Source organism: Alexandromys fortis, unplaced genomic scaffold, assembly GCF_014885135.2.
Source record: "Alexandromys fortis isolate MF-2015 unplaced genomic scaffold, M_Fortis_MF-2015_v1.1 scaffold_41, whole genome shotgun sequence".
In the NCBI taxonomy this organism is placed as follows: domain Eukaryota; kingdom Metazoa; phylum Chordata; class Mammalia; order Rodentia; family Cricetidae; genus Alexandromys; species Alexandromys fortis.
Window position 1 is genome coordinate 10,835,296 of NW_026067923.1, and position 25,373 is coordinate 10,860,668.

The 25,373-nt window shown below is 37.0% G+C and overlaps 1 protein-coding gene across 2 annotated transcripts in view; it reads left to right on the forward strand.

Annotated features, from left to right (window-relative positions):
* The window catches only part of Arfgef1 (ADP ribosylation factor guanine nucleotide exchange factor 1), a 109,252-nt gene that overhangs the window by 36,439 nt on the left and 47,440 nt on the right, over positions 1 to 25,373 (forward strand). For both annotated transcript variants that reach the window (XM_050142024.1, XM_050142023.1), the window contains exons 8-19: positions 741 to 916; positions 2,391 to 2,524; positions 8,056 to 8,290; positions 12,201 to 12,300; positions 12,387 to 12,526; positions 12,622 to 12,730; positions 13,133 to 13,334; positions 18,017 to 18,128; positions 18,332 to 18,537; positions 18,769 to 18,853; positions 21,295 to 21,466; positions 23,726 to 23,877. In XM_050142024.1, the coding sequence (XP_049997981.1) occupies positions 741 to 916; positions 2,391 to 2,524; positions 8,056 to 8,290; positions 12,201 to 12,300; positions 12,387 to 12,526; positions 12,622 to 12,730; positions 13,133 to 13,334; positions 18,017 to 18,128; positions 18,332 to 18,537; positions 18,769 to 18,853; positions 21,295 to 21,466; positions 23,726 to 23,877 (1,823 nt within the window). The remainder of the gene's footprint in view (positions 1 to 740; positions 917 to 2,390; positions 2,525 to 8,055; positions 8,291 to 12,200; positions 12,301 to 12,386; positions 12,527 to 12,621; positions 12,731 to 13,132; positions 13,335 to 18,016; positions 18,129 to 18,331; positions 18,538 to 18,768; positions 18,854 to 21,294; positions 21,467 to 23,725; positions 23,878 to 25,373) is intronic.

Genomic DNA, 25,373 nt, shown 5'->3' on the forward strand with positions numbered 1-25,373 from the left:
CATGCATATATAGGTCTTTGTTGGGACCATTAGAAAATTGGCTGTGTACATTATGGTATTTTACCCCTATATAATGCCCAGATATATTTTTAAAGTTAGGACATTATTATATGTCACCTCAATTTTATTTCCACACACAGGAAAACTGCCACCTTTTAAAAGAGTATCTAATACAGTTAGGAGTTTTCCCACTTGTCCCAAAATGTGCTTCTGATGTTCTTTTCTTCCTTCTTTTTAAGCCCAAGACCTAATCTTAGCATTCTTCATAATCTATCTTTCTTTCTATCTATCTATCTATCTATCTATCTATCTATCTATCTATCTATCTCTACATATGTATGTGTTTGATCTCTTTAGTTATAGTCCTCTGACCTTTATCAAAAATAATTAAGTATTTGTTTGAGAAGAAATGAATAATAGCTGTAGTTCAATAAAATTTCTCACTGTGTAGTGTTCATCAGAGCCCAGTTTAGGGAGCTAGTGTAAATTTAAAAGTAGGCCTCTGTGTACATCTGGAATAGCCTTCTGTCAGATAAGTGTGCTTATTCACAGTACAACTTACAGACCATGTTGGGAAGCATGCCAAGTGCATGTTGCACCATAGTAAATACACCTTTTAACAGTGCCCATATGTATTTCACTCTGCTTTCTGGCCACTGTTTCATTTTAGATACTCTATGTTTTTTAAGTGCACTCTGGTTTAGTCAAAGATGCTTGAGTGTCTTTTCTTACCATTGTAGATATGGGAGAAGGGACTGCTATAAGTGTACGTACAGATGGCAACATTGGAACTGTAGAGGATGGTAGTGACAGTGAAAACATTCAAGCAAATGGAATCCCGGGAACACCGATTTCTGTTGCATATACACCATCGTTACCTGATGACAGATTGTCTGTCTCTTCCAATGATACTCAGGTATATATGGGGTGAAGTGGAGAGAAAGAAATGGGTGGACTGCCAGTATCTCGAGCAAATCTTCCCAGTTGATGCTTTTGGCTGATTTCCATTTGTGGAAATAAAAGGCTGGGTTTTGAGTGGATTTCTTTCTCATTGCTATAACTTAGAGCAGTTTGTTCTCTTAAGATATATTAATAGCTACATTCCAACTGTAAGTTGTGTTTCATCTGTGTTCACAATCCCTCACCCACATTGAAGTTCCACATTTAAGAGGAACATTCTTTCCACACATTCATGGGGAAAAAAATTTACAGTATCATAGGACAAGGGAAATCTTAGGAATGTGAAACATTTTATCTGAGTCTCTGTGCAGTCAGCATGGACGGGAGTGGCAGGCCTTGCTCATGCCTTTCTGCTTCCCATGATTCGGGTCCTGTGTGAAGAGGGATTCTAGAGGATTTCATGATTGGATTGATCTTCACCAGTAAATGACTTTAAAGATTACTCCACTGTCTTATTCTGTCAGGGTCAGTTAAAAAATATGAACTGGTTACATTTTAGGAGTATGCCTGATGTCAAAGAAGGGATTTAAGGATTTTTTTTCTTTGTTTTTTGATATAGGATTTCTCTGTGTAGCCCTGGCTGTCCTGGAACTTGCTCTATAGACCAGGCTGGCCTTAAATTCACAGAGATCCACCTGTCTCTATCTCCCAAGTGCTGGGAATTAAAGGCATGCACCACCACCACCAGGCCAAAACCAGAATTTTTTTTTTAATTTTTTATTGAGAAAAAGAAAAAAAAAAGTTTCCGCCTCCTCCCAGCCTCCCATTTCCCTCCCCCTCCTCCCAGCCTCCCATTTCCCTCCCCCTCCTCCCACCCTTCTCCCCCTTCCCCCGCTCCTCTCCCCCTCCCTCTCCAGTCCAAAGAGCAGTCAGGGTTCCCTGCCCTGTGGAAAGTCCAAGGTCCTCCCCCCTCCGTCCATGTCTAGGAAGGTGAACATCCAAACTGGCTAGGCTCCCAAAAAGCCAGAAAATGAAGTAGGATCAAAACCCCATGCCATTGTCCTTGGCTTCTCATCAGCCCTCATTGTTCGCCATGTTCAGAGAGTCCGGTTTTATCCCATGCTTTTTCAGTCACAGTCCAGCTGGCCTTGGTGAGCTCCCAATAGATCAGCCCCACTGTCTCAGTGGTTGGGTGCACCCCTCGTGGTCCTGACATCCTTGCTCATGTTCTCCCTCCATCTGCTCCTCATTGGGACCTTGGGAGCTCAGTCCAAAACCGGAATATTTTAAAGACTATATTTTGAAGGATTGATTTAGTGTTGGGTATGAGACTAGCATATCAAAGATCAGTGTGACAGATTCCACTTCAGGTTGTTTTTGTACCAGTTGGGGAGAATCCCACATCAGAGTCAATTGAATAATACACTAGAAGGCTAAAATGATTTACACTGGGATATGTCTTCATTTTCATGGTATATTAACTTGTTTAGGAATCTGGAAATTCTTCAGGACCTTCACCTGGTGCTAAGTTTTCCCACATTTTACAAAAGGATGCCTTTCTAGTATTCAGGTCATTGTGCAAGCTGTCAATGAAACCACTGTCAGACGGACCACCAGATCCAAAGTAAGTCACTTCGCTTAAGTTTTTAAGCTTAAAACTTACTGTTAATATAGTGTTTGGGTTCTCATTTGTTCTTCTGTCCTGTAGAATCTTGAAAATTTGCTGAAGGAAATATTTTATTTTAAAAACACATACCAAAAATAGTAAGTTCAAAAACTATTGAAATGTATACCTTTCACCACCACCAAAGGATGGGCAGCAATATAGAATAGTGAATACCTGGTACACAATAGGTATCATATATGTTAGCCAGTGAATAAATCGGTGTTTCATATTTTCACATTTTGAGTAACTTTGGAACTATTAATGCCTAATGAATTACCTTACGGTGATTTCTGTTGACACTGTACTAAGTACTCTGATAAAAGCTAATTATCTAATTCCCATTAAATATAGTTTGTATTTTGGGTGCTTGTTTGTTTTTGATTTAAGCTGGAACCATCTAGGAAGAGGAAGTCTCAGTTGAGGAATAGCCTCCATTAGACTGGCTTATGAGCAAGACTCTGGGACATTTTCTTGATTGATAGTAGATGTGGGAAGGCCCAGACTTCTCTGGGTGGTCCCAGCTCTAGGTCCTGGGTTATAAGAAAGCAGGCTGAGCAAGCCCTGAGAAGGAGACTAGTAAGCAGCATTCTCTTCATGGCCTCTGCATCAGTTCCTGCCTCTAGGTTTCTGCCTTGAGTTCATGCTCTGGGTTCCCTTGAGGATGGACTATGTCAAAGACAAATGAACTCTTTCCTCTCCAAGTTGTTTTTGATCAATTGAAAAGAAACTTTTTTTATTGTTGTTGATTTCAATTATGGCACATAGGAAAGTGCCATATTTTGTAGATCATAATGTTCATATGTATTTATATGATTCCAGTGAAACTTATTTCTTCGTAGAGTTAATAGAATGGCCTGTTTTTTTGTTTTGTTTTTGTTATTTACTATTGTAGCAAGATACAGTGCACTTGACAGTTTTAGGAGAATTTCAGAAAAAGGATGTTTGGAGGAGTGACTTAGAGAAAAAGATGCTGAAATAGGGGGAATGTAAGCATTCCTCCTTCAGTTCAACAAAAAAATCTTTGGAGCATTTGAGTTTCTAATTCAGCTAAAGTCTGGAGAGTTACTACAGAAGGTCGAGAGCTAGGGTGTTGTAATATGAGCGGCGGGGCTGCGTCCCCAGCACTCCGGCCACCTGCTAGCTTATGCCCGAAATAACAACACACAAACTGTATTCATTTAAACACTGCTTGGCCCATTTCTATCTAGCCTCTTCTAGGCTAATTCTCACATATTAATTTAGCTCATGTCTAATCATCTGTGCAGCACCGCTAGGTGCGCTTACTGGGAAGATTCTAGCCTACGTCCATCCTGGGTCAGAGCTGCCTGGGAGAGAGGAGCCTGGCGTCTCTGCTCCAGAGAGCAGAGCTGTCAAGTCTGAGCTCACTTCCTCTTCCTCCCAGCATTTTGTTCTGTTTACTCCTCCCACCTATGTTTTAACCTATCAGGGCCAAGCAGTTTCTTTATTGCTTAACCAGTGAAATCAACAGATTGATATATGACACTCCCACATCACTAGGGAGATTGTAAAGTAGTACTAGGGAATAGTAAAGCTCTTGCTACCCAAGTGTGAAGACCTGTGTTCGGCACCTAGAATCCATGTAAATCCTCAGAAGTCTGCAAGCCAGCTAGCCTGGTACACACAGCTGCAAATAGTGAAGAGACCTTGTCACAAATAAGGTGCAGGATGAGGAACAGCACCCAAGACTGTCCTTGCCACAGTTTGTCTACATTCATCTGTGAATGTGCATGTGACACAGTCACCCATGATATATATATAAACACTCATACACATAGGAAAAAAGCTTTTTTAAAGGTTTATTTATTTATTCATTTATTTTTACAACATTCTGCCTCCATGTATGCCTGCGCAACAGAAGAGGGCACCAGATCTCATTACAGATGGTTGTGAGCCACCATGTGGTTGTTGAGAATTGAACTCAGGACCTCTGGAAGAGCAGTCTGTGCTCTTAACCACTGAGCCATCTCTCCAGCCCCTGGAAAAAAAGCTTTTAAAACTTCGTAACGTTCTGCAAAACACATTATATTTTCTATAGTTTTATTTTGTCACATTGTTCTGCTTTAGGGAAAAGCTTGTTTTATGTTCAGAAAGAAAATTTTAAAATATTTTTAGGTTCAAATCTCAAAAATCAGAAAAATAAGTTATTGCTTCTTCAGTTTTTGAAAATAGGAACTTTGCAGAAGTAGAATTAAACTTAGTAATTGTGTACTAAATATGTTTTTTTTTTAATTTTTATTTATTTTTTTTTTTTTATTTTCGAGACAGCGTTTCTCCGTAGCTTTTTTGGTTCCTGTCCTGTTTTTAAAACACCTTTCCTTATTATGGAAAATCAACATTCTCATTAAAAATTTGACAACTTTGGCATTTCCTTACAAATTGATGAGGATCTTTAAGAAGAAAACTTGGTTTCACCCACTGAAACAGTCTACTAATGGGAGCTCACAACTCCAGCTGTACTGGGAAGGAACTGTAGGACCAAACTAGTTCCTCTGAATGTGATTGACAGTTGCATGGCTGGGGCAGACTGCAGGACCACTAGCAGTGGCACCAGGATTTATCCCTACTGCTTGTACTGGCTTTTTGGGAACCCATTCTCTTTGGATGGATATCTTGTTCAACCTAGATATAGTAGGGAGGGCCTTGGACCTTCCCCAAAGCAATGTGCCTTACCCTCTCTGAGGATTGGATGAGGAGTAGGGTGGGAGGGTATGTAGAGGGAATGGGAGGGAAGAGGGAGTGTGAACTTGGATTGGTATGTATAATTTTTTAAAAAAAGATAGCTTGTTTTCTTTTTTAAAAAAATAAATAAGAAGAAAACTTTTAACAATTTTGAGTAAGTTAACATCTCAGAGAAAATCCAGGTTGGATTCCCGTTATCCACATCAGGCAGCTCATAGCCAACTGTACTCCATTTGAGGGGATCTGATGCCCTCTTCTGATTTCTGAGGACACTTGCATGCATGTGATGCACATAAAACTACTTAGGCAAATACACACACAATAAATCTTCAAAAAAAATTTTTTTTGAAGGATTAAGTCCAGGGAGAAAGCTCAGATGATAACATGCTTGCCTTGCTAGCTTGAGGACCTGAGTTTGATCCTGTTTTTTAAAAAAGCAAGAATGTTGGGGTGTCTTTAACTCCAGTACTCAGGAGGCAGAGGCAGGTGGAGCTCTGTGAATTCGAATCCAGAGCAAGTTCCAGGAAAGCTGGGGTTACGTAGAAAAACCCTGTCTCAAAAAGCAAAAAGCATGTATTTATAAGCCCAGTGGTGGGGTTACAGGACCAGACACATCCTTAGGGCTCACTGGCCAACCAGCTTAGGCTGTTTGGCAAGTTCCAGGCCAGTGAGAGACAGTGTCTCACAATTTTAAGAGAGGTGTGGATAGTGCCAGAGAAATGCTTTCTAAGTGATTCTTTAGGCCCTACATGGACACTTACTCACTAAAGGGGTTGGGTTTACTGCTGAGGATCATTTTTGCTGTGGTTTGATAAAATGTGGTTACATAGTTTTGTCTTTGCTCCTGTGTTCTTTCTTGTTCTGCTTACTCTGCTAAGCAGTGACCTGTGCTATCCAGCTTCAGTCATTATTTGAAACTAACTCATGAAAAATGGCCGGCATGAAGTTTCCAGTTTGGTATAATTTAGCCCGGCATGGTGATATACTCTTGTCATTCTGTCTCGTGGAGGATGAGGCAGGAGAATTGCCATGTGTTCAAAGCCAGCCTGGACTATACAGTGAAAAATATGTCTCAGAGAATGTTTATCATTTATCAGTATGACAGTCATTTGATCCTTACTTTTGTTAGTGTCTTGTACAGAACAGGTACATAAATGTCTAAAAGACGTTTTGTTTGATGCTCAGAATAGAAAGTTAAAGCATATTTATAACAAAAATCATTAGATCTAATTTATAACAAAAATCCTGCAGATCTAATTATTATAGTTATTGAGCAAAAGGACAATGTGAGGTAACTTAAAAGTAATTGTATGTAGGCCTCAGAACACCCACCGTGAGGACTTTTTAGTAGCTCTTTCCAGTCTTGCCTTTCATTGTTTGTAATTAAGAACAAGCATTTGGGGGTACTCATACTTTTGTATTAATAATAGTTACGAGACTAGAGTAACAGTTATCTTGGAAACAAAAGGCTTTGATACTATTGACCTCAAGCATTATTTCAAATAGGAAGTTTTTGTGATGAACTATTGATATAAAATTAAGTATTGCTTGTTTAGATCTGCAAATTGCTGACACAACTATAAGCATTTTAAGGGAGAAATCACGAGCAAAGGTTTCACACACTATGTGAATGTGACTGAATATAGTATTTGGAATAAGTTTTGAAAAATAGTTCCTATAACATTTAATGCTCTGCCTTTGAAATACTGCCTCCAGTGAATTTCTTTGGTCTTTTGGAACTAAGGGATAGTTTTCAGTGGGAGAAAAAAGTGCGTATGTTAAAATAATTAAAATTTTAGATAGTAAGCAGAAGCATGACACAGAACCTTAATTAGAAAAAAATTGAGAAAAATTTCAGCCAAAAATTTTTCAGATTTTCATTACAGAAGTGTTTAGAATAAGTGTGTACATATTGAGGTAATTTAAAAATTTCTAAAGGTCTCTATTTTAGAAGAGTAACAAGAATTTCAGATATTTATTGGGAAAGTATGGTTGAAATGCTGTATTTCTAGTGCAACAAAAACGTTTTTATTGGTGATTAGGGATTCTGACTAACATAACTAGAAAAAAATTACATTAGAACCACTTTATACTAAGCAGAGCAGATATCTTCACTGCATTCCTGGTCATCTATAAGAAGTAGAGTTGTTGTGTGACTTTAGTACCATGCTTTAGAAAAATAGTGAAATAAGGCGTACATCTGCAAATTATTTTTATCTCTTTTAGGGGGAATAGTAGGCTTATGTTTAAAATATTTATAACTTTTACCCATGGATATGTGCATATATGCCCCCCCTAATAACAATAAAGGAGAAACAGAGGCCAAGAGAAACAGAGGCCATGGATCTTTTTGTCGTTGCTTTTTCAGTTTTGGAGACAGGGTTTCGCTGTGTAGCCCTGGCTGTCCTGGAACTAACTCTGTAGGCCAGGCTGGCCTCAAACACACATAAATCCGGCCTCCTTTCCCTCCCCAATGCTGGGATTAAAGGCATGCACCACCACCACCAACCACCCACCTCCACCTCCTATTCCCTCCTCACCCCTAAAAGGTCAGAGAGGGGCATATGGGAAGGTTTGAAATGAGGAAAGAGAAATGAGAAATAATGTGATTATAATCTCAGAAAATAAATTTAAAAACAAAGCATATGAAATTATGTGTCACCAGAGAAGCACTTGGTGTTAATGGCCAAGTTTATGAATTTGTGGAATGCAGAATGTCTTTAGGTTAGGATGTTATTACCAAAATGATGACCTTGTCCCTATACTGTGCTTTGTGTTTCATCTCTTAGGTCTCATGAGTTACGGTCCAAGATTCTTTCATTGCAGTTACTTCTGTCCATTCTGCAGAATGCAGGACCTGTTTTCAGAACAAATGAGATGTTTATTAATGCTATTAAGCAGTATCTGTGTGTTGCACTCTCAAAAAATGGAGTCTCATCTGTTCCAGAGGTTTTTGAGCTTTCTCTTTCCATATTTCTTACTTTATTGTCAAACTTCAAGACACATCTGAAGATGCAAATTGAGGTATGTTCTAAATTTAGACATTAAAATTTAAAGTTACTGCTGCCTATTTTGTTCCATGTTACATTAGCAGCACATGAACACTTCCCATACCGTGAAGTAATGTGCGTGTGTGTGATCATATGTTTCATTTTGTTTAGTTGTTCATTTAGCTGACTTGTGTCTCTGAAGTACTAGATGTTGGCTAAGCAGTAAGAGTACAAAATGAAGGAACAGCCTTTGAGTTTAGGAAATTTGTACTAGTTGAAAAAAATAGGTTTATACTTTATATGCTGTGAAATACTTTGGCGTGCTCTTTTGCTGTCTCTCTGCATGTAGTGTGTGTATGTGTTTGTGTTTTGAATGTATGCACGTGTTGGGTGTTCATACCCATGCAGAGGCTATAATAGAATGTCTTCATCTGTGACATTCAGCTTATTTCTTTGAGACACCCTGTCTCTGTGAATCAGAACCTTCCATTTTTAGCTAAGCCTCCTTCTAGGATCCATTTGTCTCCACCCTGGAATGCTGGAGTTATAGGCATGCACAATCAAGCCCAACTTTTTATGTGATGTTGGAATTTGACCTTAGATCCATAAGCAAGCAGGTACTCTTAACCACTGAGCCATTTTTTTCCTGCCTGAATTTGGCTATCTTAAAAGAAAGGTACAGTACTGAGTCTTCAGGGCTTTAAAAGACCTTTAAAAGAGGCAATTGAAAGATACATTTAAAAAAAAATTATTTGGTAACACTTGAAAACTTTATATTGTCTTGGACATTTTTTTTTTCCTAAAATAGATATTTGAGTGTATGTTACTATTGAAGGATGACTGCTAGTTAGTTCTTGGCCGCTTGGCCCCAAAATAATCACACAGAAACTGTATTAATTAAATCACTGCTTGGCCCATTAGTTCTAGCTTCTTATTGGCTAACTCTTACATATTAATTTAGCTCATTTCATTTAATCTGTGTATCACCACGAGGTCATGTCCTACCTGCAAAGTTTTAGCACATCTGTCTCCAGTGGCTCCATGGCTTCTCTCTGACTCTGCCTCCTTTCTACCAGCATTCAGTGTTAGTTTTTCCTGCCTACCTCTATCCCCGGTGCAGGCCCAAGACAATTTCTTTATTAACCAATGATTTTCACAGCATACAGAGGGGAATCCCACATCATGTTATTTTTTTTATTATTATTATGTATACAATGTTCTGTCTGTGTATATGTCTGCAGGCCAGAAGAGGGCACCAGACCTCATTACAGATGGTTGTGAGCCACCATGTGGTTGCTGGGAATTGAACTCAGGACCTTTGGAAGAACAGGCAATGCTCTTAGCCGCTGAGCCATCTCTCCAGCCTCACATCATGTTATTCTTAAGGTCTTCTCCCAAGATGTTGAAAAAACAACACTTTTGGTTCTCAAATATTTTAGTCTTAACAAAGCTAAATTAGTAGATATTCCAACTATATCTTCATTTATTATGCTGTTGGATCAGTTCCTAAGGTAGATTTTTTTCTTCATCTTAGGATAATTCATTGTTCAAAAGAAATGTTTTATGCTTTTGTTATTTGGTAGATGCTTTTCCCAACTTCTCAAATTACTGTTTTGATCCAGGCATTATATATTTTAGAAATATTCATTTTAGTGTTGGTCTGTTTTCACGTTTGTATTATGTTTTATGTGATAAATAGTCTTAAAAATTTGTGGTTGCAAGCATGTGCCCATGGAGACAGATGTTGGTGTTGGCTGTCTTCTTCTGCTGCACTGATTCTGGAGCTTACTTGTTGAGCTAGATGAGCTGGCCAGTAAACCTCAGGAGCCCCACCTGCACATCTGTCAACAAGCCTGCCTTGATGTGGGGCTAGGGATCTGAATGTGGGCTTTACCAACTCAGCCATCCTCCCAGCTGCTGTGCGTTTTTTATTTTTTGTTAATTTCATACTAATAGAAAATGATTAATTAGCTCATAATGATTCCTTTCCTCTACCCTTGACATGGTCAAAATAATTGCATTATCTTTATAAATTAATCTTCTGTGTTTTCCTTTTTGTTTGTTTTGTTTTTCAAGACAGCTTTTCTCTTTATAACAGCTCTAGCTGTCCTGGAATTCTCTTTGAATTCAGATTGGCCTTGAACTCCCATAGATTCGCCTGCCTCTGTCTCCTGATTGCTGGGATTAAAGGCATGTGCCACCACTGCCCAGTCTCTATATTTTCTATCAAAATTCATTTAAATATTGTCATGGGACTTTAAATTTTAAAAATTTGCACCAGTTGCCTAACACTTGTTTGTCATATATCTATGAAATAATAGCAGGCCTGTAGATTAGCTGTTTATTTATATAGTTTTCCCATTATCTTCAAGAACTACAAATAGAATAGAGTTCCAAGCAAAATATTGGGATTTTTAATGTAATAGCAACAAAAACCTTCCATTTGAGGATGACATTTCTCTTAAGATTAGATAATTTGGGGGAATTTGTAATACTGAAAGTCCATGGGGGCTCTGTATATTAGCCACATGACATTTAAATTCCTACAGAACTGAGATTATAAAATTAAGTTTGGGTTACTATTTTTCTATAAAAATTAATTTAAAAGGAAATATACATTAGGAATTAACTTACCTCATAATGGTAGGTTTGGCTTATAAAATTTTACTGTATTCTAATTTGTATTTTCATTTTTACTTTTTATTTTTGTTGTTGTGAGACAATCTCACTGTGTAGCTTTAACCAGCCTGTATACCAGGCTAACTTCAAACTCACAGAGATCTGCCTGCTTCACCACTTGAGTGCTGTGGTTAAAGGTGTGCACCACAATGACCAGCTTGTTCTAATTTTTTCAAAGTTTTTTTTTAATTTCCCATTATATCTTAAAAGGAGATAAATGATATAAGTATGGGTTTATTTGTAATTGAAATTTTTCTTGGGCTACCAGCCAGCTCCCAAACAAAGACACAAAGACTTCTTGTTAATTATGAATGTTGAGCCTTAGTTTAGGCTTATCCCACTAGCTCTTTTAACTTAATTTAACCTGTTTCTACTCATTTGTGGTTTGCCTTGGGGCTTTTTTACCTTTCTTTCTTGCCTCTATAAATCTGCATTTCTTATTTTATAAATCAGAATATTTTAAACTTCCTTGATTTGCATATCTTGTGGAAAGATATGATACAGGTTTCAGAACTGTGGCCATAGCTATAGATATTTACTGAATATTTGTATATAAGTCATGTATTGTGTATACACTCTTACTGAGAAAGCACTGGTCTATCTTTGTAATGCTTACTGTCCACAGAAAATACATGATTAAGAAATACTTGTTTTGAGTTTTTTGAAAGAAGAGTACATTATGGGGCGGACTGGCTAACCCATGGGAGACAAAAAGATTATCACTTTTAAAATATAGTCATTTCTGGATTCATAAAACGTATTGATTGGCCTTTTCTAAATCAGTCACTTTCCCCAAATTATTTTAATTTTAATATTCTTAGCTTTCACATTGACATTTCTTCATTAGATTAACTGTGCTTGATAATATTCATTATAAAGAATTCTGAGAAGTGGTGCTATGAGTAAAGATTTTCACTTTTATGAGTAATTAGAAAAATATAACAGCATATAAAAACTAGATCTTTTTTAGAGTTCAGTTACATTGAAATCTAGGTGCACTTAGGATTGCTCTTAACAGGGGTATCTAAAATGATAACTGATGAATGAGAAACAGTTACGTTTAAGACATCACCACCCAGAAGAACTCCGTATCTTTGCCATTCCATTTGTCATCGCTGCCGTGGCCAACAAAGCTGGTGCTCTTTTAGAGTCACGTGTTCAGAGACAAACTCAAAATTGCAGTCTTGTTCTAGAGCTTTGGGACATTTAAAAGACAACCATGCATCTGCATAGTACCTTAAACACTTGTTTCCTTCTGGTCACAGGTATTCTTTAAAGAAATTTTCCTATACATTTTGGAAACTTCTACAAGCTCATTTGATCATAAGTGGATGGTTATTCAGACACTGACAAGGATCTGTGCAGGTATTTGGAATTAATCTTTATTATTTCTGGTAATGAAGTGTGTTCATACTGTAAATGCTCATTCTGAGATTATTGTATCGTCACAGATGCTCAGAGTGTGGTGGATATTTATGTAAATTATGACTGTGACTTAAATGCAGCAAATATATTTGAAAGACTAGTAAATGACCTGTCAAAAATTGCCCAAGGAAGGGGCAGTCAAGAACTTGGTATGAGTAATGTTCAGGTAAGAGCTTATTTTTTTTTTAATTTAAATATTTCTAAGAATGAGATGCACATTTCTTTAAAAAGTCTTTTTGTCTTTATTCTGAATTATTATAGGAATTGAGTCTGCGGAAAAAAGGATTAGAATGTTTAGTTTCAATTTTGAAGTGTATGGTTGAATGGAGTAAAGATCAGTATGTGAATCCCAACTCTCAGACTACCCTTGGTAAGATAACATTTTGAGTGCAGTGTTCCAATATTTTAAGTCAGTGATACATTGGAAGAAGTTTAAAGATGCTGTTAAAGTAGTCTTGTGAGCCGGGCAGTGGTGGCGCATGCCTTTAATCCCTACACTCGGGAGGCAGAAGAAGGCGGATCTCTGTGAGTTCAAGGCCAGCCTGGTCCACAAGAACTAGTTCCAGGACAGGCTCCAAAGCTACACAGATACCCTGTCTTGAAAAACCAAAAAAAAAGAGCAATAATAAAAATAGTAAAATAGTCTTGTGGTATATTTATGTATGTACATATACTGACAAGTCTTTTTAAGCATTAAAACTATTTCAACTTGCACTTAAATTTTCTAGTTTAGTTCTGCTGTAATCTTCTATATTCACATTTCTTCTTACAGGTCAAGAAAAACCCTCAGAGCAAGAAATAAGTGAAATCAAACACCCTGAGACTATAAACAGATATGGAAGTCTAAACTCCTTAGAATCCACATCATCTTCAGGAATTGGCAGCTACAGTACACAGATGTCGGGCACTGATAATCCAGAACAATTTGAGGTCTTAAAGCAGCAAAAAGAAATAATAGAACAAGGGATTGATTTGTAAGTGCCAGATTTGAAAAAGAAATGTTACAGATTATTCTTCAGCCACAAATGTGCCATCCCTTCCCCCAGTTTCCCTACATCTTTCTCTCTCTCTTTTGTGTATTCCTTATTGTTGTCTTGGATCTAAACATTGAATGGCTCCATATTTAGTTCTCTTTCTTCATTGAAGTCTAGCCTATGCAGACTGAGAAGATGCCCAGCCTGTGGCTTCCTCTAAATTAATCTCGCACCAGGCTGATGGGCAGAGGATGTGCAGTTTTCACTATTTTAGTTAATCTGATTTCATAATCATGTGACAAAAACGTAAAATTTGAAAATTCCACTTTTATCATTGTTCCTTCTATGTTTCTGCTTCTTTGACTTTAGTTACATGCTTCATTCTTGCTAGGAATTTTATTTTTGTTTGTTAATATTAAGTAGTCATTTCCTAACCGAACCTGGCTACTCTCCCAGACTCTGAACTTGTAAAATCAATTTTCCTGCTAAATTTTGTGAAGCAGTCTACAAAAGATCTACAAAGTCATTTCTTTTAAGTTTTTCTTATTCAACCTACAAAATAATGGGTTTCTTTCTTCTTTAAATTAAAATCTAATTATGTCATTTCCCACTTCTTATTCTCTCCTAGCCCCTCTCATGTACCCACCCCCTTGCACCTTCTCAGATTTATGACTATTTTTCTTTGATTATTTTCTGATATATGCATTTATACATATATACAAACATACATAATATATGACACACACACATATATACCTAAGTGTATAAACATTGTTGTATGTATATGACTTGAGAGCTAACCGCTTAGACTCATCAATGGGGAGGACTATTTCTTCCACTTGTAGCATTTTAGTTGTGTCTGTGTCTACGGGTGGGGCCCCATGATATTTCCCCTGTCCGTGTTGGTATATCTGTTGATATTCAGGATTTCATTAAGTCATTTCACATACACATGCACACACACTCGTATATACATGCAGTTCTACTTTGCTCATTTTTGTTGCCTTAATTCCTTCCTTGTTCCCCTTCATTATATATAATACATATGTCCCTTTCTGTCCTGCAAATAACCCCGCTATTCCTTTCTGTCTCTGTGTCTGTGTGTGTGTCTTTCTCTTTTATATACACACACACAAATATACACACATACAGATACATAAAGACTTAATATCTTCATATGAGAGAAATGTGGTATTTGTTGTCCCTCCTATTTTCTCTAGTTCCCTATTGTGTGTTCTTTTCTTAGACCTCTTAGGATTAACTATACTGGGATCGTTTCTTTCCTGGGCGCATTTACTCTTCTTTTCAGACTGGACTATTTCTTTCAGCTCTGTAGAGCTGACTTAGTGGACATAAATTCTTTAAATCTGTTTTTTATCGTGAATTTTGCTCGTCGGTTGTATCTTAAGTCCAATTAGACAGCTGTTAGTTACTGTCAAAATACGATTGTCACTATTGTACCCATAGGGTTAGTGTACCATGCTGGTCATTGTAGTTCATAGGATTTATATCTGGGTAGGACTGTTGGCTTATTCCTTACCTTGGAAGACATAGTGCTTTTTGGTGCTGTGACTACTAGTCCTCAGAGAGAAGGCTTTCAGGATAGATACAGCTTGGCTTCTTCAAGTTCTGTGTTCACTGAGCATGGTGTCTTCAGCAGTGATTTACCTTCAACCACTGGGAGGCAACCAAGGGCAACGGCAACAGCCTATAATATTTTGAAAGTGTTGGACTCCTGACAGTATGAAAGAGTGTGTCTCATACTTGGCACTAGGATTTCGTTAGCCTATAGTTCTTGAGGGAACAGTTAGGCCAGGTGGGAAGTTTTTCTTTTTTTTTTTTTTTTTAAATCTATATGTGTGTATACACAGATATATGTAATTTTAGGTAAATAAATAATAATGTAATTCCTTAAGGCTTTTTCAGACATCGTTACTGAAATTTTATTTTACCTTCCTCCCTTCATCTCTTCTGGGCCTTCAGTTCTATTAGCTACATATCAGTTTTTGTGTAGTACCATGCTGATTTTGTTCATATGGCTGTCTAGTATAATTTAAAATCAGATGTTATAACTCCTGCATTATTCTTTATGTTTAGAATTATTTTTAGCTTGGTGGGAGGGTGTTTTGTTCTAAAACTTTTTCCCGGGAAGAGACATTACTACACACACATGCGGGAGCATGACTCAACCCAGGTAGGTGGCCCATGAGAGGTCAAAGTTCAGGTACCACCAAAGTCTAATTTGGTGAACCATGCGTTTTATTAAGGTTATTTTGAGGAGCAGAATGACTCAGAGACAACTGCATTACCAAAGCGTACCCCAGCATGTGTAACAGCTCCCAAAACCTAGGGATCTAGAGCTTGCTCCACACCCTGCAGTCAGCCCAACAGTTCGGAGAGTGTATCTCCTCAGTGACTGTGGTCTAAATGTTTTCTGGGCAGCATGGCTGGTTTCCAGTTCTTCCAGGCAGCTTGTCTGGTCTTAGAATCTTCTTAGCAGCTTTGCTCAGCAGAGTGTTTTTATGCAGGTTGCCTTGGCTTAGTGTCCTCTCTGCAGCTGGCTCATTTACTCCTAGAGGGCAGGATCTAATGAATATGGTCAGTTTAAGGGACTTCCTGAAGCTATTGGAGTTGGGTACCTTTCTGCTTAAGGTGCTTCCCTGCAGGATAGATTGTTTCAGTCTCAAAGGAAACTGTTATAAAAGGGAAACATGTCTTTAAAATTTTCTAATTTTTTTTCATTAAAAATAATTTTTTTTATTGAGAAAAGGAAAAGAAAAAAAAAGTTTCTGCCTCCTCCCAGCCTTGCATATCCCTCCCCCTCCTCCCACCCTTCTCCCCTTATTCTGTTTCTATGTGTTTGTGTGTGCGTTTGCTGTTGTGATCTTTCATATGGTTATTGGAAATTGAACCTGATCCTCTACAAAAGTAACAAAATATTTACAGATTGTAAAATGTAAATCACCCGTGTCTTTTTATGACAGCTTTTATTATATTTTATACAGTTTAACAAAATAATTTTCAGTTGAAGAAGGATTTGTTAAGATATGGGCTTAAAGTTTTGTTTTCCTTTAAACTTTTTATAGTTCATATTTTAATATGATTCCTTATAAAAGAAGTGAACATTCATTTAATAAGACACACAGAGGCAGGGAGCCAGTGGAGGGTGATGCAAGTGCTTTTAACCACTGAGCCATGTCTCCAGCCCCTGAATTTTTACTTTTTTGTTGTTTTGCTTAATTTTCTCCACTTAGGTGAGTAAAGAATGTCATTGTAATTTTGGTGGGGATCGTATTGGCTCTGTCTCACAATATTAGTTTGCCATTCCATGAGGAAGATTTTCTTAACTTCTGGTATCATCTTTAATTTTTTCCCTTGCTGTCTGAAGTTTTATTGTAGAGGTCTTTCACCTTGGTTAGGATTATTCTCAAGTTTTTTTTTTTTTTAAGCTATTGTGAATGGAATGTTTGCGTGTGTGTGTGTGTGTGTGTGTGTGTGTGTGTGTGTGTGTGTGTAGAAGACACATGGCTTGGGGGGGCAGCCAGTTTTCCTTCTGCTATATGGGTTGCAGGGATCAAATTTAGGTCATGAGGCTTGTTGGCAAGTGCCGTTAGCCACTGAGTCATTTTTCCAGCTCTGTTTATAGTCTTTTAATTTCAATTGCTTGGGCCATAGGTGTCAGGAATATACTCATCTTCTAGCTTCTCCAGTGTTTTAAATTTTGTCAGTCTTCCCTAATTACCTTTTGTACTTCATTTGGAACTCCTCTTTTATTAATTTAAATGTCCTCTCTTGTTGTTTTGGCTAGTTCTCCATCTTGTTCATCTTTTCACAGAACCAACTCTTTGGTTTCTTTTCTCTCTCTCTCTTTTTTTTTTTTTTTTTTAAAGAAGGTCTTACTATGTAATCCCAGCTGGTCTTGAACAGGTTATGTAGGCCTAGGTGCCTGATTAGCTTCACTTACTCAGAACCCTCCTAAGTGCTGGGAATGAAAGGCATGTACCCTTAGGATCTATGACCTGCCTAATATGGGTTTTTCACAAGGTTTATAGTACTAGGCATGAATTTCCTCCTGTGAAACAGGTCTTAAATCCAGTCTCTCTAATTTAATTGTTTGAGTTTTTATTTGTGTCTTTTGTATATGTGTACGGGGTCATGTATGCCAAAATATGTGTTGGAGTCAGGACATTTTGCAGATGTCAGTTCTTTCCCTGGATCATGTGGATCCCAGATATCAAAATCAGTTCAACAGGCTCGGCTGCATATACCTTTACCTGCTAAGCATCTTACATGCCCAGGTATTCAGCATAGTCTCCAAATGCATTAGGTTTAGGGAGTTCAGTAAGATATATAGGAATAGATGAGAGAAGGGGGTAAATTGAAACTATACTGAGAAAAACGTTATATGATAGTCTAATCTGTTTAGGTATCTGTGGCGAGTCAGAAGGTACAACATACTGCAGTGAACTGCCTCTGAAGTGATCTGTGTCTGTGCTAATGATACACTTCCATTTGAAGTCTTTCCTAAGAAGAAAAAATAAACCTGTGCCGTGTAATGGTTCTGTGTGCATGTGTGTTGGTTCCTGTTTTCTATATGCAATTAAGAAAGTAATTTACTGTATTTCAAAATCTCAGGAAGTATGAGTAGTTCTCTTTTTAATCTTTCTATTAACTTCATCTAGATTTAATAAGAAACCAAAGAGAGGAATACAGTATCTTCAAGAACAAGGGATGCTTGGCACCACACCTGAAGATATAGCTCAGTTCTTACATCAAGAAGAAAGACTAGACTCTGTAAGAGTACCATTTTATTTCATTCTAACCCTCTGTCTACAATTTATAAGCATATTAAAACAGTTGACTTGTCACTTCAGTATGGAGCTTGTATAGCCAGGTAGTCAAAACTTGTGGTTCTTGGGATTTTCTGCTTTGTAAATGTTATGTGGAAAATGGAACATGCCATTGAATATTAAGTTCTCTCCTTTGGTTTACATTAGACTCAGGTGGGTGAGTTCCTGGGAGATAATGATAAATTCAATAAAGAAGTCATGTATGCATATGTGGACCAACATGACTTTTCAGGAAAGGACTTCGTTTCAGCCCTTCGTCTGTTTCTGGAAGGATTCCGTCTTCCAGGGGAAGCTCAAAAAATTGATCGATTAATGGAAAAATTTGCTGCAAGATACCTAGAATGTAACCAAGGGTAAGTAAGATGTGTATACTTTTTGATGGTCAGTTATATCCATGGTAGTCAGACCCCTTCCTTAAGACAGTTTATATGGTCTGCTGTTTGGCAATGTTAAGACAAATTCATCTATAATAATAATAATACATGATTATTAATCCCGAGAGAGAACATTAAGAATAGGGTTTGAAATGACTTGTTTATAATGAAACAAAGCTTATAATGTGACACAGTATTTTTATTTTTCAGACAAACCCTTTTTGCTAGTGCAGATACTGCTTATGTTTTGGCCTACTCAATTATCATGTTGACCACAGACCTTCACAGTCCACAGGTATGTTTTCATCTACAGCAATACATACAGTAAGTTGTGAGAATTAAATGTATTCTTTTAAATCTGTTAAGTATTAGTTGAAATTTAAATTCATGTGGTTAAACCAATTGCCAGAATTAAAATGATAGCCATTTGGTATTTATTCTAATAAACATAAAAGTATTTGTAAAATATTTGTGAGTTACACAAAAGTTAAAACAGATTTTAACCTAAAGAATGTTTTAGGTCTTTTGAATATTTATTACATAGAAACTACTGTACGTTATCTGCCTTTTTAAAAATACATTTCAAGTATGAACAGCAGTAAGATTAGTATTTAAGAGATTATATAGGATAGAATAGGATAGATTATATAGTACTATTGGAATTGCACTGAACCCCACAGATGTGGTCAATCTTGGTGCTGACACACACACACACAGAGATAATATTGTCACATCTCAGTTATATATTATTTCTTTGTCTTTTAGTGTGTGTCTCTAAGAGAGACACACTTTAAGCATAATCACTACCATCTTAACTAAAACATTGAACAAACATTTAACCATAGATGTGTAGGAAGTGTCCCAATTTAGTGACCATGCTTAATAATCACAATTCCTTAGTCTTATTAAAGAACAGTTACTTGACTTCTGATACCTACTTTAAGATGTTGCTTTTGAAGTTTACAGTACTTTTTGCTTGATTTCTAAAAAAGCACATTTTGGTATTATTATTAAATTGTCTCTATGAGTTAATTTATAAGAATTTTTTAGCTATTAGTAGGGTATAATGATACACATCTTCAATCTCAGGACTCAGGAGGCAGAAGCAGGTGAATCTCATGAGTTCAAATCCCAGTCAGGGCTACAGAGTGAGACCTTAGTTTAAGCATATGGGAATAAAATTTAAGAATAATGTGTTCCATACAAGATTTCAAGAGAAGAAAAATAGAACTGGTTTACATTGCTTTCCAGAATCCCACCATGGTGGCAGTGTGCAGCATGTTTGAATGACTAAAAGCAATATTTTCTCTGCTCCCAAGGGAGCCCTTACCCAAATACAGACACTTAACAGTTACTTCTTATTTTCCATAAGACATTGCCCTGTCTCCGATTGGCACAACTCCAAAACATTTCTCCATAATTCCAGGTGATTTTTGTCTTCCTTTACTTCAAATTGTGATCACTTGGATTTTGTTTTTTTTTCTATTTTTCCTTTTTTTTTTTTTTTTTTTTTTTTAATAAGCATCTATCTGTCAGAACTTTAGGTAAAATGTCTTGCTTTTTGTTTTTTAAAGCCAGGACCTGAGATGAAATTTAAAAGTTACGATATTCTTCGGTTTAAAAATTCAGTTTGCAAAAATATTATCATGAATTTTTAATTTTACAGGGTAAGCATTCCTGTTCAGATTTCAGCGTGTTAGATTCTACTTGCGTAGTAATGTAAACTTAAGTCAATATATTTGCCGATTCTATTCTGTCTTATATTATATCATGTTATAGATAGTGTTCTGGGCTTTCCCACATTAGACATGTAAGCCTTGCTGCATTATTGCTCTGTGTGCTTTAATGTTAGTCTATAAGGACACCTTTAAAAGTCCACTAATTCTTGATGGCAGGTTGCAGGAATGTGTCTAATTAAATATTCAAAAATATATTAAGACAACTGGGTTTTGTCTGTCTCTTTTGCTGGAGATTGAGTATAATAGACTTTGCTGTGTTAATTCCATGTTTTACAATTTTGCTACCATCTTTCAAATTACCAACTTGTAGTCCATTGCTTTATTAAGTTGAACCTCCCTGTTGAGGATGTTCAAACGAGACAAAACATTCTAAAGATTCTTCATCCGGGTCACCTAGTATAATGCAGTTGTTGTGATAACTCAGAAAAGTTAGGTAGTTTTAAATAATACTCAACTATTGTTATTTTTGCATTCCCTTTTTGAGATAATGAAATTCCATTTTATTTGCATTGTTCATGTCATTCTGAACTATAATTTGAATCCTTTGGTGTTTCTAATAGTTTGTAGGGGCCTTTCTAAGAACCTACTAGAAGTCTTGTACACTTGGAGCAAAATCAAGTCACTTTTTTATTCCCCCTTCCTTCAAATTATTCAGTATTATGCTCGGTAAAGCATATGCCAGAATGTATCTTTTACATTGTCCTTGTTTTCCACAACTTTCATCTTTATATACATTTTGTTGAATATTTTTCATTTCTAGACTTGAGAATACTTGGTCTCTTAAACAGCTATTCTAATTCTTTGTTTGTTTGTTTTTTGAGACAGGGTTTCTCTGTAGCTTTGGAACCTTTCCTGGAGCTCACAGAGATCCTTCCGCCTCCCGAGTGCAGGGATTAAAGGCGTGCACCACCATTGCCCGGCTAGCTATTTTAATTCTTAAAGATGAGTAAACCTTTTATGTGGGTTTTTAGAAATGATAATGGTTTTTCATGTTTAGGTTAAAAACAAAATGACAAAGGAACAGTACATTAAAATGAATCGAGGTATCAATGACAGTAAAGACCTCCCTGAAGAGTATCTATCGGCCATTTATAATGAAATAGCTGGGAAGAAAATATCAATGAAAGAAACAAAAGAGCTAACAATCCCTACAAAATCAACTAAGCAGAGTAAGTAGAGTAATCCTGTCTGACTGTTCGTGGAAAGACGTGTTGGGTGTGTTCTGTTTCTGGAAGTGGTTGTTTTAAGACTGGCTCCTCTGGGTGTCTAAAAATGATCTGGAATGGGGGAAGGTGTGTGCTCGGGGATTTTTGTTTTGATTTTTTTGTTTGTTTGTTTGCTGTTTGCTTAATTTAAGAAACTGTGTGTGACTTGGCTATTTTGCTGAGAAATGTTATGATGGTGATGGAGCTGTCTTTTTTTTTTTTTCCCAAGAAGAAAACACTGGCTAGTGAGTTAAAAACTAGGTAGTAACGTGTGTTAGGGGTGTTTACATATTAACTTGTCCATTCATCAGTTCATCTCAGCAGGGATTTGGAAATTAAAGAAATTGCTTAGAGGACACTGAAGAGATGGCTCAAAAATTAAAAGCATTTTGCTGTTCTTCCAGAATATCTGGGTTTGGTTCCCAGCACCCACATAATTACTGACAACCATCTGTAACTACTGTAAGGGGATCGGACTCTTCTGCCTTACTTGGGTACCAGGCATGCATATGGCAAACAGACATACGCAAAACTCTCACATAAAATTAAAAAATAAAAATTCTTCTGCTTTCTCATCATCGATAAGCAACATAATTCTGTCTTTTTTAAAATTAAACCATAACACATAACATGGAAGCTGGGTGTGGGCATGACTAGAAGAAGTAGGAAAAGTTGTAGTATCAGTGATGAGGGTGACTATGTCAGACTGTATTAGAATGCTGTTGACTCCTCTGTCTAACAGTACTAGGAACCCAGCACTGCTCTAGATATTCTATATACATGTAGACAGTGGTGTTTAATTCAAGCTTAGCTCTGACTACAGGATGGGCATGCCTGGGCCTATGAGTGTTATAATGGCTCTAGAATGTTTCTCGTTCAGAAAGAAGATTCTACCCTTTCTAAGCACTTTTACTTGGAGTGAAATATCAATTTGAACATATTATTGGTAGCAAAATATTTTTAACATGAGGCAATTGATAGGTTTTTAGGATAAATCTGTTTTGAAATTTTAGAATTGTAAGAACCCAGGGCATTAAGGAGATAATGTCAGTGGAGTAAAACTGGCCTTATCCTTTGTCTATTTTAATATTCAGAAAGAATATTAAGAAATTTTCTCTGTTTATAGACAAGGAAACTCAAGCACAGACAGATTAGGAGAAATAATCAGAATTATTTTTTCTCTAGTAGTCATACCTACCTACGTAGTCCTGCCTCTACCTTCTCTCATCACATCTACTTTTAACATTTACTTATATGTAAAAATAGAGAAAAAAGAATTACGTTGCTTGAAATCTATGCAATGACAACTACTTATAAAACCTAAGAGATAAGTGGAAAAGACAGATACTGAGCTGGGTACCATTGGCTCTTAGTCTACTCCAGTATCGAGTAAAAGTCAGCACTGCAGTGGTGCTTTTCTTCTAGCGTTGGTGTTTTAAACCTTCACCTTATGCTTAAGCAAATGTCTGTTTCCTGCTTTGGTTTCATTTGGCCTAGAGTATAACACCCCAATACCATACATTTTTCTCTTCTTCATTATATCTCTGATAGGTGAAGTCAGTGAGAAACCTGACTGATAGGGGAAGAAGTGGTGTGCTGGCAATGCTAAAATTACTTAGGAGGGTCAGGGCAGTGCTATTTTCGTTTTTTTTTTGTTTTTGTTTTTGTTTTGTTTTGCTGAGGACAAATACCAGTGTGTTTACCTCTCTTCTGTTCTCCTGTCCTGTGTTTGGTTCCTTTCCTTGATACTTTAATTTTGAGTGTTGTACTCTGAGGTTTTCACTTACTCCTAACTATTTATTAGTCCAGTACTCTACCATCCTCAAGGTGCAGTTTACCCTTTAAAAAAGTGAAAATTCAAAGGGAGAAATTTCAGTGGTATAGCACTTAGCTAGCATGAGCAGGACCTTTAGCATGACTATCAATCAGTCAATAAATAGGTAAATTGGATGGTTCTGTTGGCATTTAGTATGTTTACAGTGCAGTACATCCATCTCCTCTGGCTAAGACTAAAACATTTGTCTGCCTTTGCCCTGGCCAGCACCAGTCTACTCTGTCTCTCTGGGTTTACCTGTTTCAGATACTTCATGTACATAGAATCAAACAGATCATACTGTCTAGATTCTTAGGGCTATTATTAATTAATGTTAATTACTGGCATTTACTTTAAAAGTGTCATCTTAAAGTACTTTCTATTTTAAATGGTAATATTTCTTATTTCAGATGTAGCCAGTGAAAAGCAAAGACGACTTCTGTATAATTTAGAAATGGAACAGATGGCCAAGACAGCTAAAGCACTCATGGAAGCTGTGAGCCATGTTCAAGCGCCTTTTACAAGTGCAACACACTTGGAGCATGTGAGGCCCATGTTTAAGGTTAGAATTACTGGTAACTTTGCTATAGTATATATTTATATATAATTTTGCTTAGCATATTTTAAAAATATAATAATAGTCTGTTTGACCTAGAAGATATCCCCTGGTTGTTTAGAACCTAATTAATATAAATTATCTCTTTATTAAAGAAAGTGAAAGGTGGTATGCAATGTAAGTAATTGGTAAGGATATAATTTCAGAAATGAGAAATAGAAAGCTTTAGAGATTGGTCAGTAATCCTTGGCTTGTTTTTTCCATTATAAATGATTTATTCCTAAGTCTTTGGTATTCATCTCAATTTCAAAGTGATCCTGAAGCTCAGATTCTCGTCGGCACTTCTATTCTCAGAGTTAATACGGGGGTTCTGAGTAGAACTGAACACTAGCTCGTACATTAGGAAACAGATGGGAATGCCTTCTCTGCAATGTAATTGATATACCACCGTCATTTCATTGAAGGAAACTAACTTTGCCCTCTCCAAGAAGCTATCAATTGCAAATAGCTTCATGACTTGAGGGTAGGACTTCATGAGCACTATTCTTCCACTGTGCTGTGATTTTTGTCTGGCTTGAGTTTGTACAGGTTTTGTGCACACTGTCACAGTCTGTACATTCATATGTGCGTATGCACTTTTGTGTCTGGAAAACACTGTTTCCTTGAAGTCATCCACCACTTCTGGCTCTTCTTGATCCCTCTTCCACTTAGATCCCTAATGTTATGGGGGAGGGAGCTGTCATATAGACATTCCATTTCAAACTGAACATTTCAGAGTCTCTTATGCTCTGCATGTTTGCGAGTTTTGATCCTTATGCTACAAGAAGAAGCTTCTTTGTTGAAGGTTGAATAATGCACTTATGTCTGGATGTTGCAATATGTTATCAGGAGTCACTTTGTTGCTATGTTCATTTAGCAGAGTAATGGTAGGAGTTGTCCCCTAAAACCCATTATCTAGATCTAGTCTTAGCTTCTTGACTTTATTGACAGTGTCAGTATGCATTCTATCTCATGGAGTTGGCCTTAAATCCAGTTTTTAAAAAGTGGTTGGTTACTCCTATAACGTCCATGCCACTGATGCACTAGTGAGCATACCTTGCTAGGCAGGTCTCTATTGTAGCTGGGTAAGAAGTACTTTTCTCTTCCAGTAGCAAATCTAGCACCTTCCAGCACTGTAAACACTTACCATTCGGGTTGAGGCTTCCAGTTCAACACTAGCTATATTTTTCCTTCTCTGTGACGTAAGTGTGTGGTGTCTTCAGTGATAGGGTTTTAACTGTCAGGTTGTGGAGGGTAAGCAATAGTATTGTCAGTAGCCTGTGACATTTGGGGTGTGAGGGATAGGGATCCTGTGGCATCACATTAGCCAACAACTAAAATATATGGACCCCATTCCTGGTACTGTGTGTTGTATTTAGTAGTTTATAATGTCTAGTTGGGGTATTATTCCCCATTATATGGTTAATTCCATTTAAACTCCTTTTATATATGTACATACATTT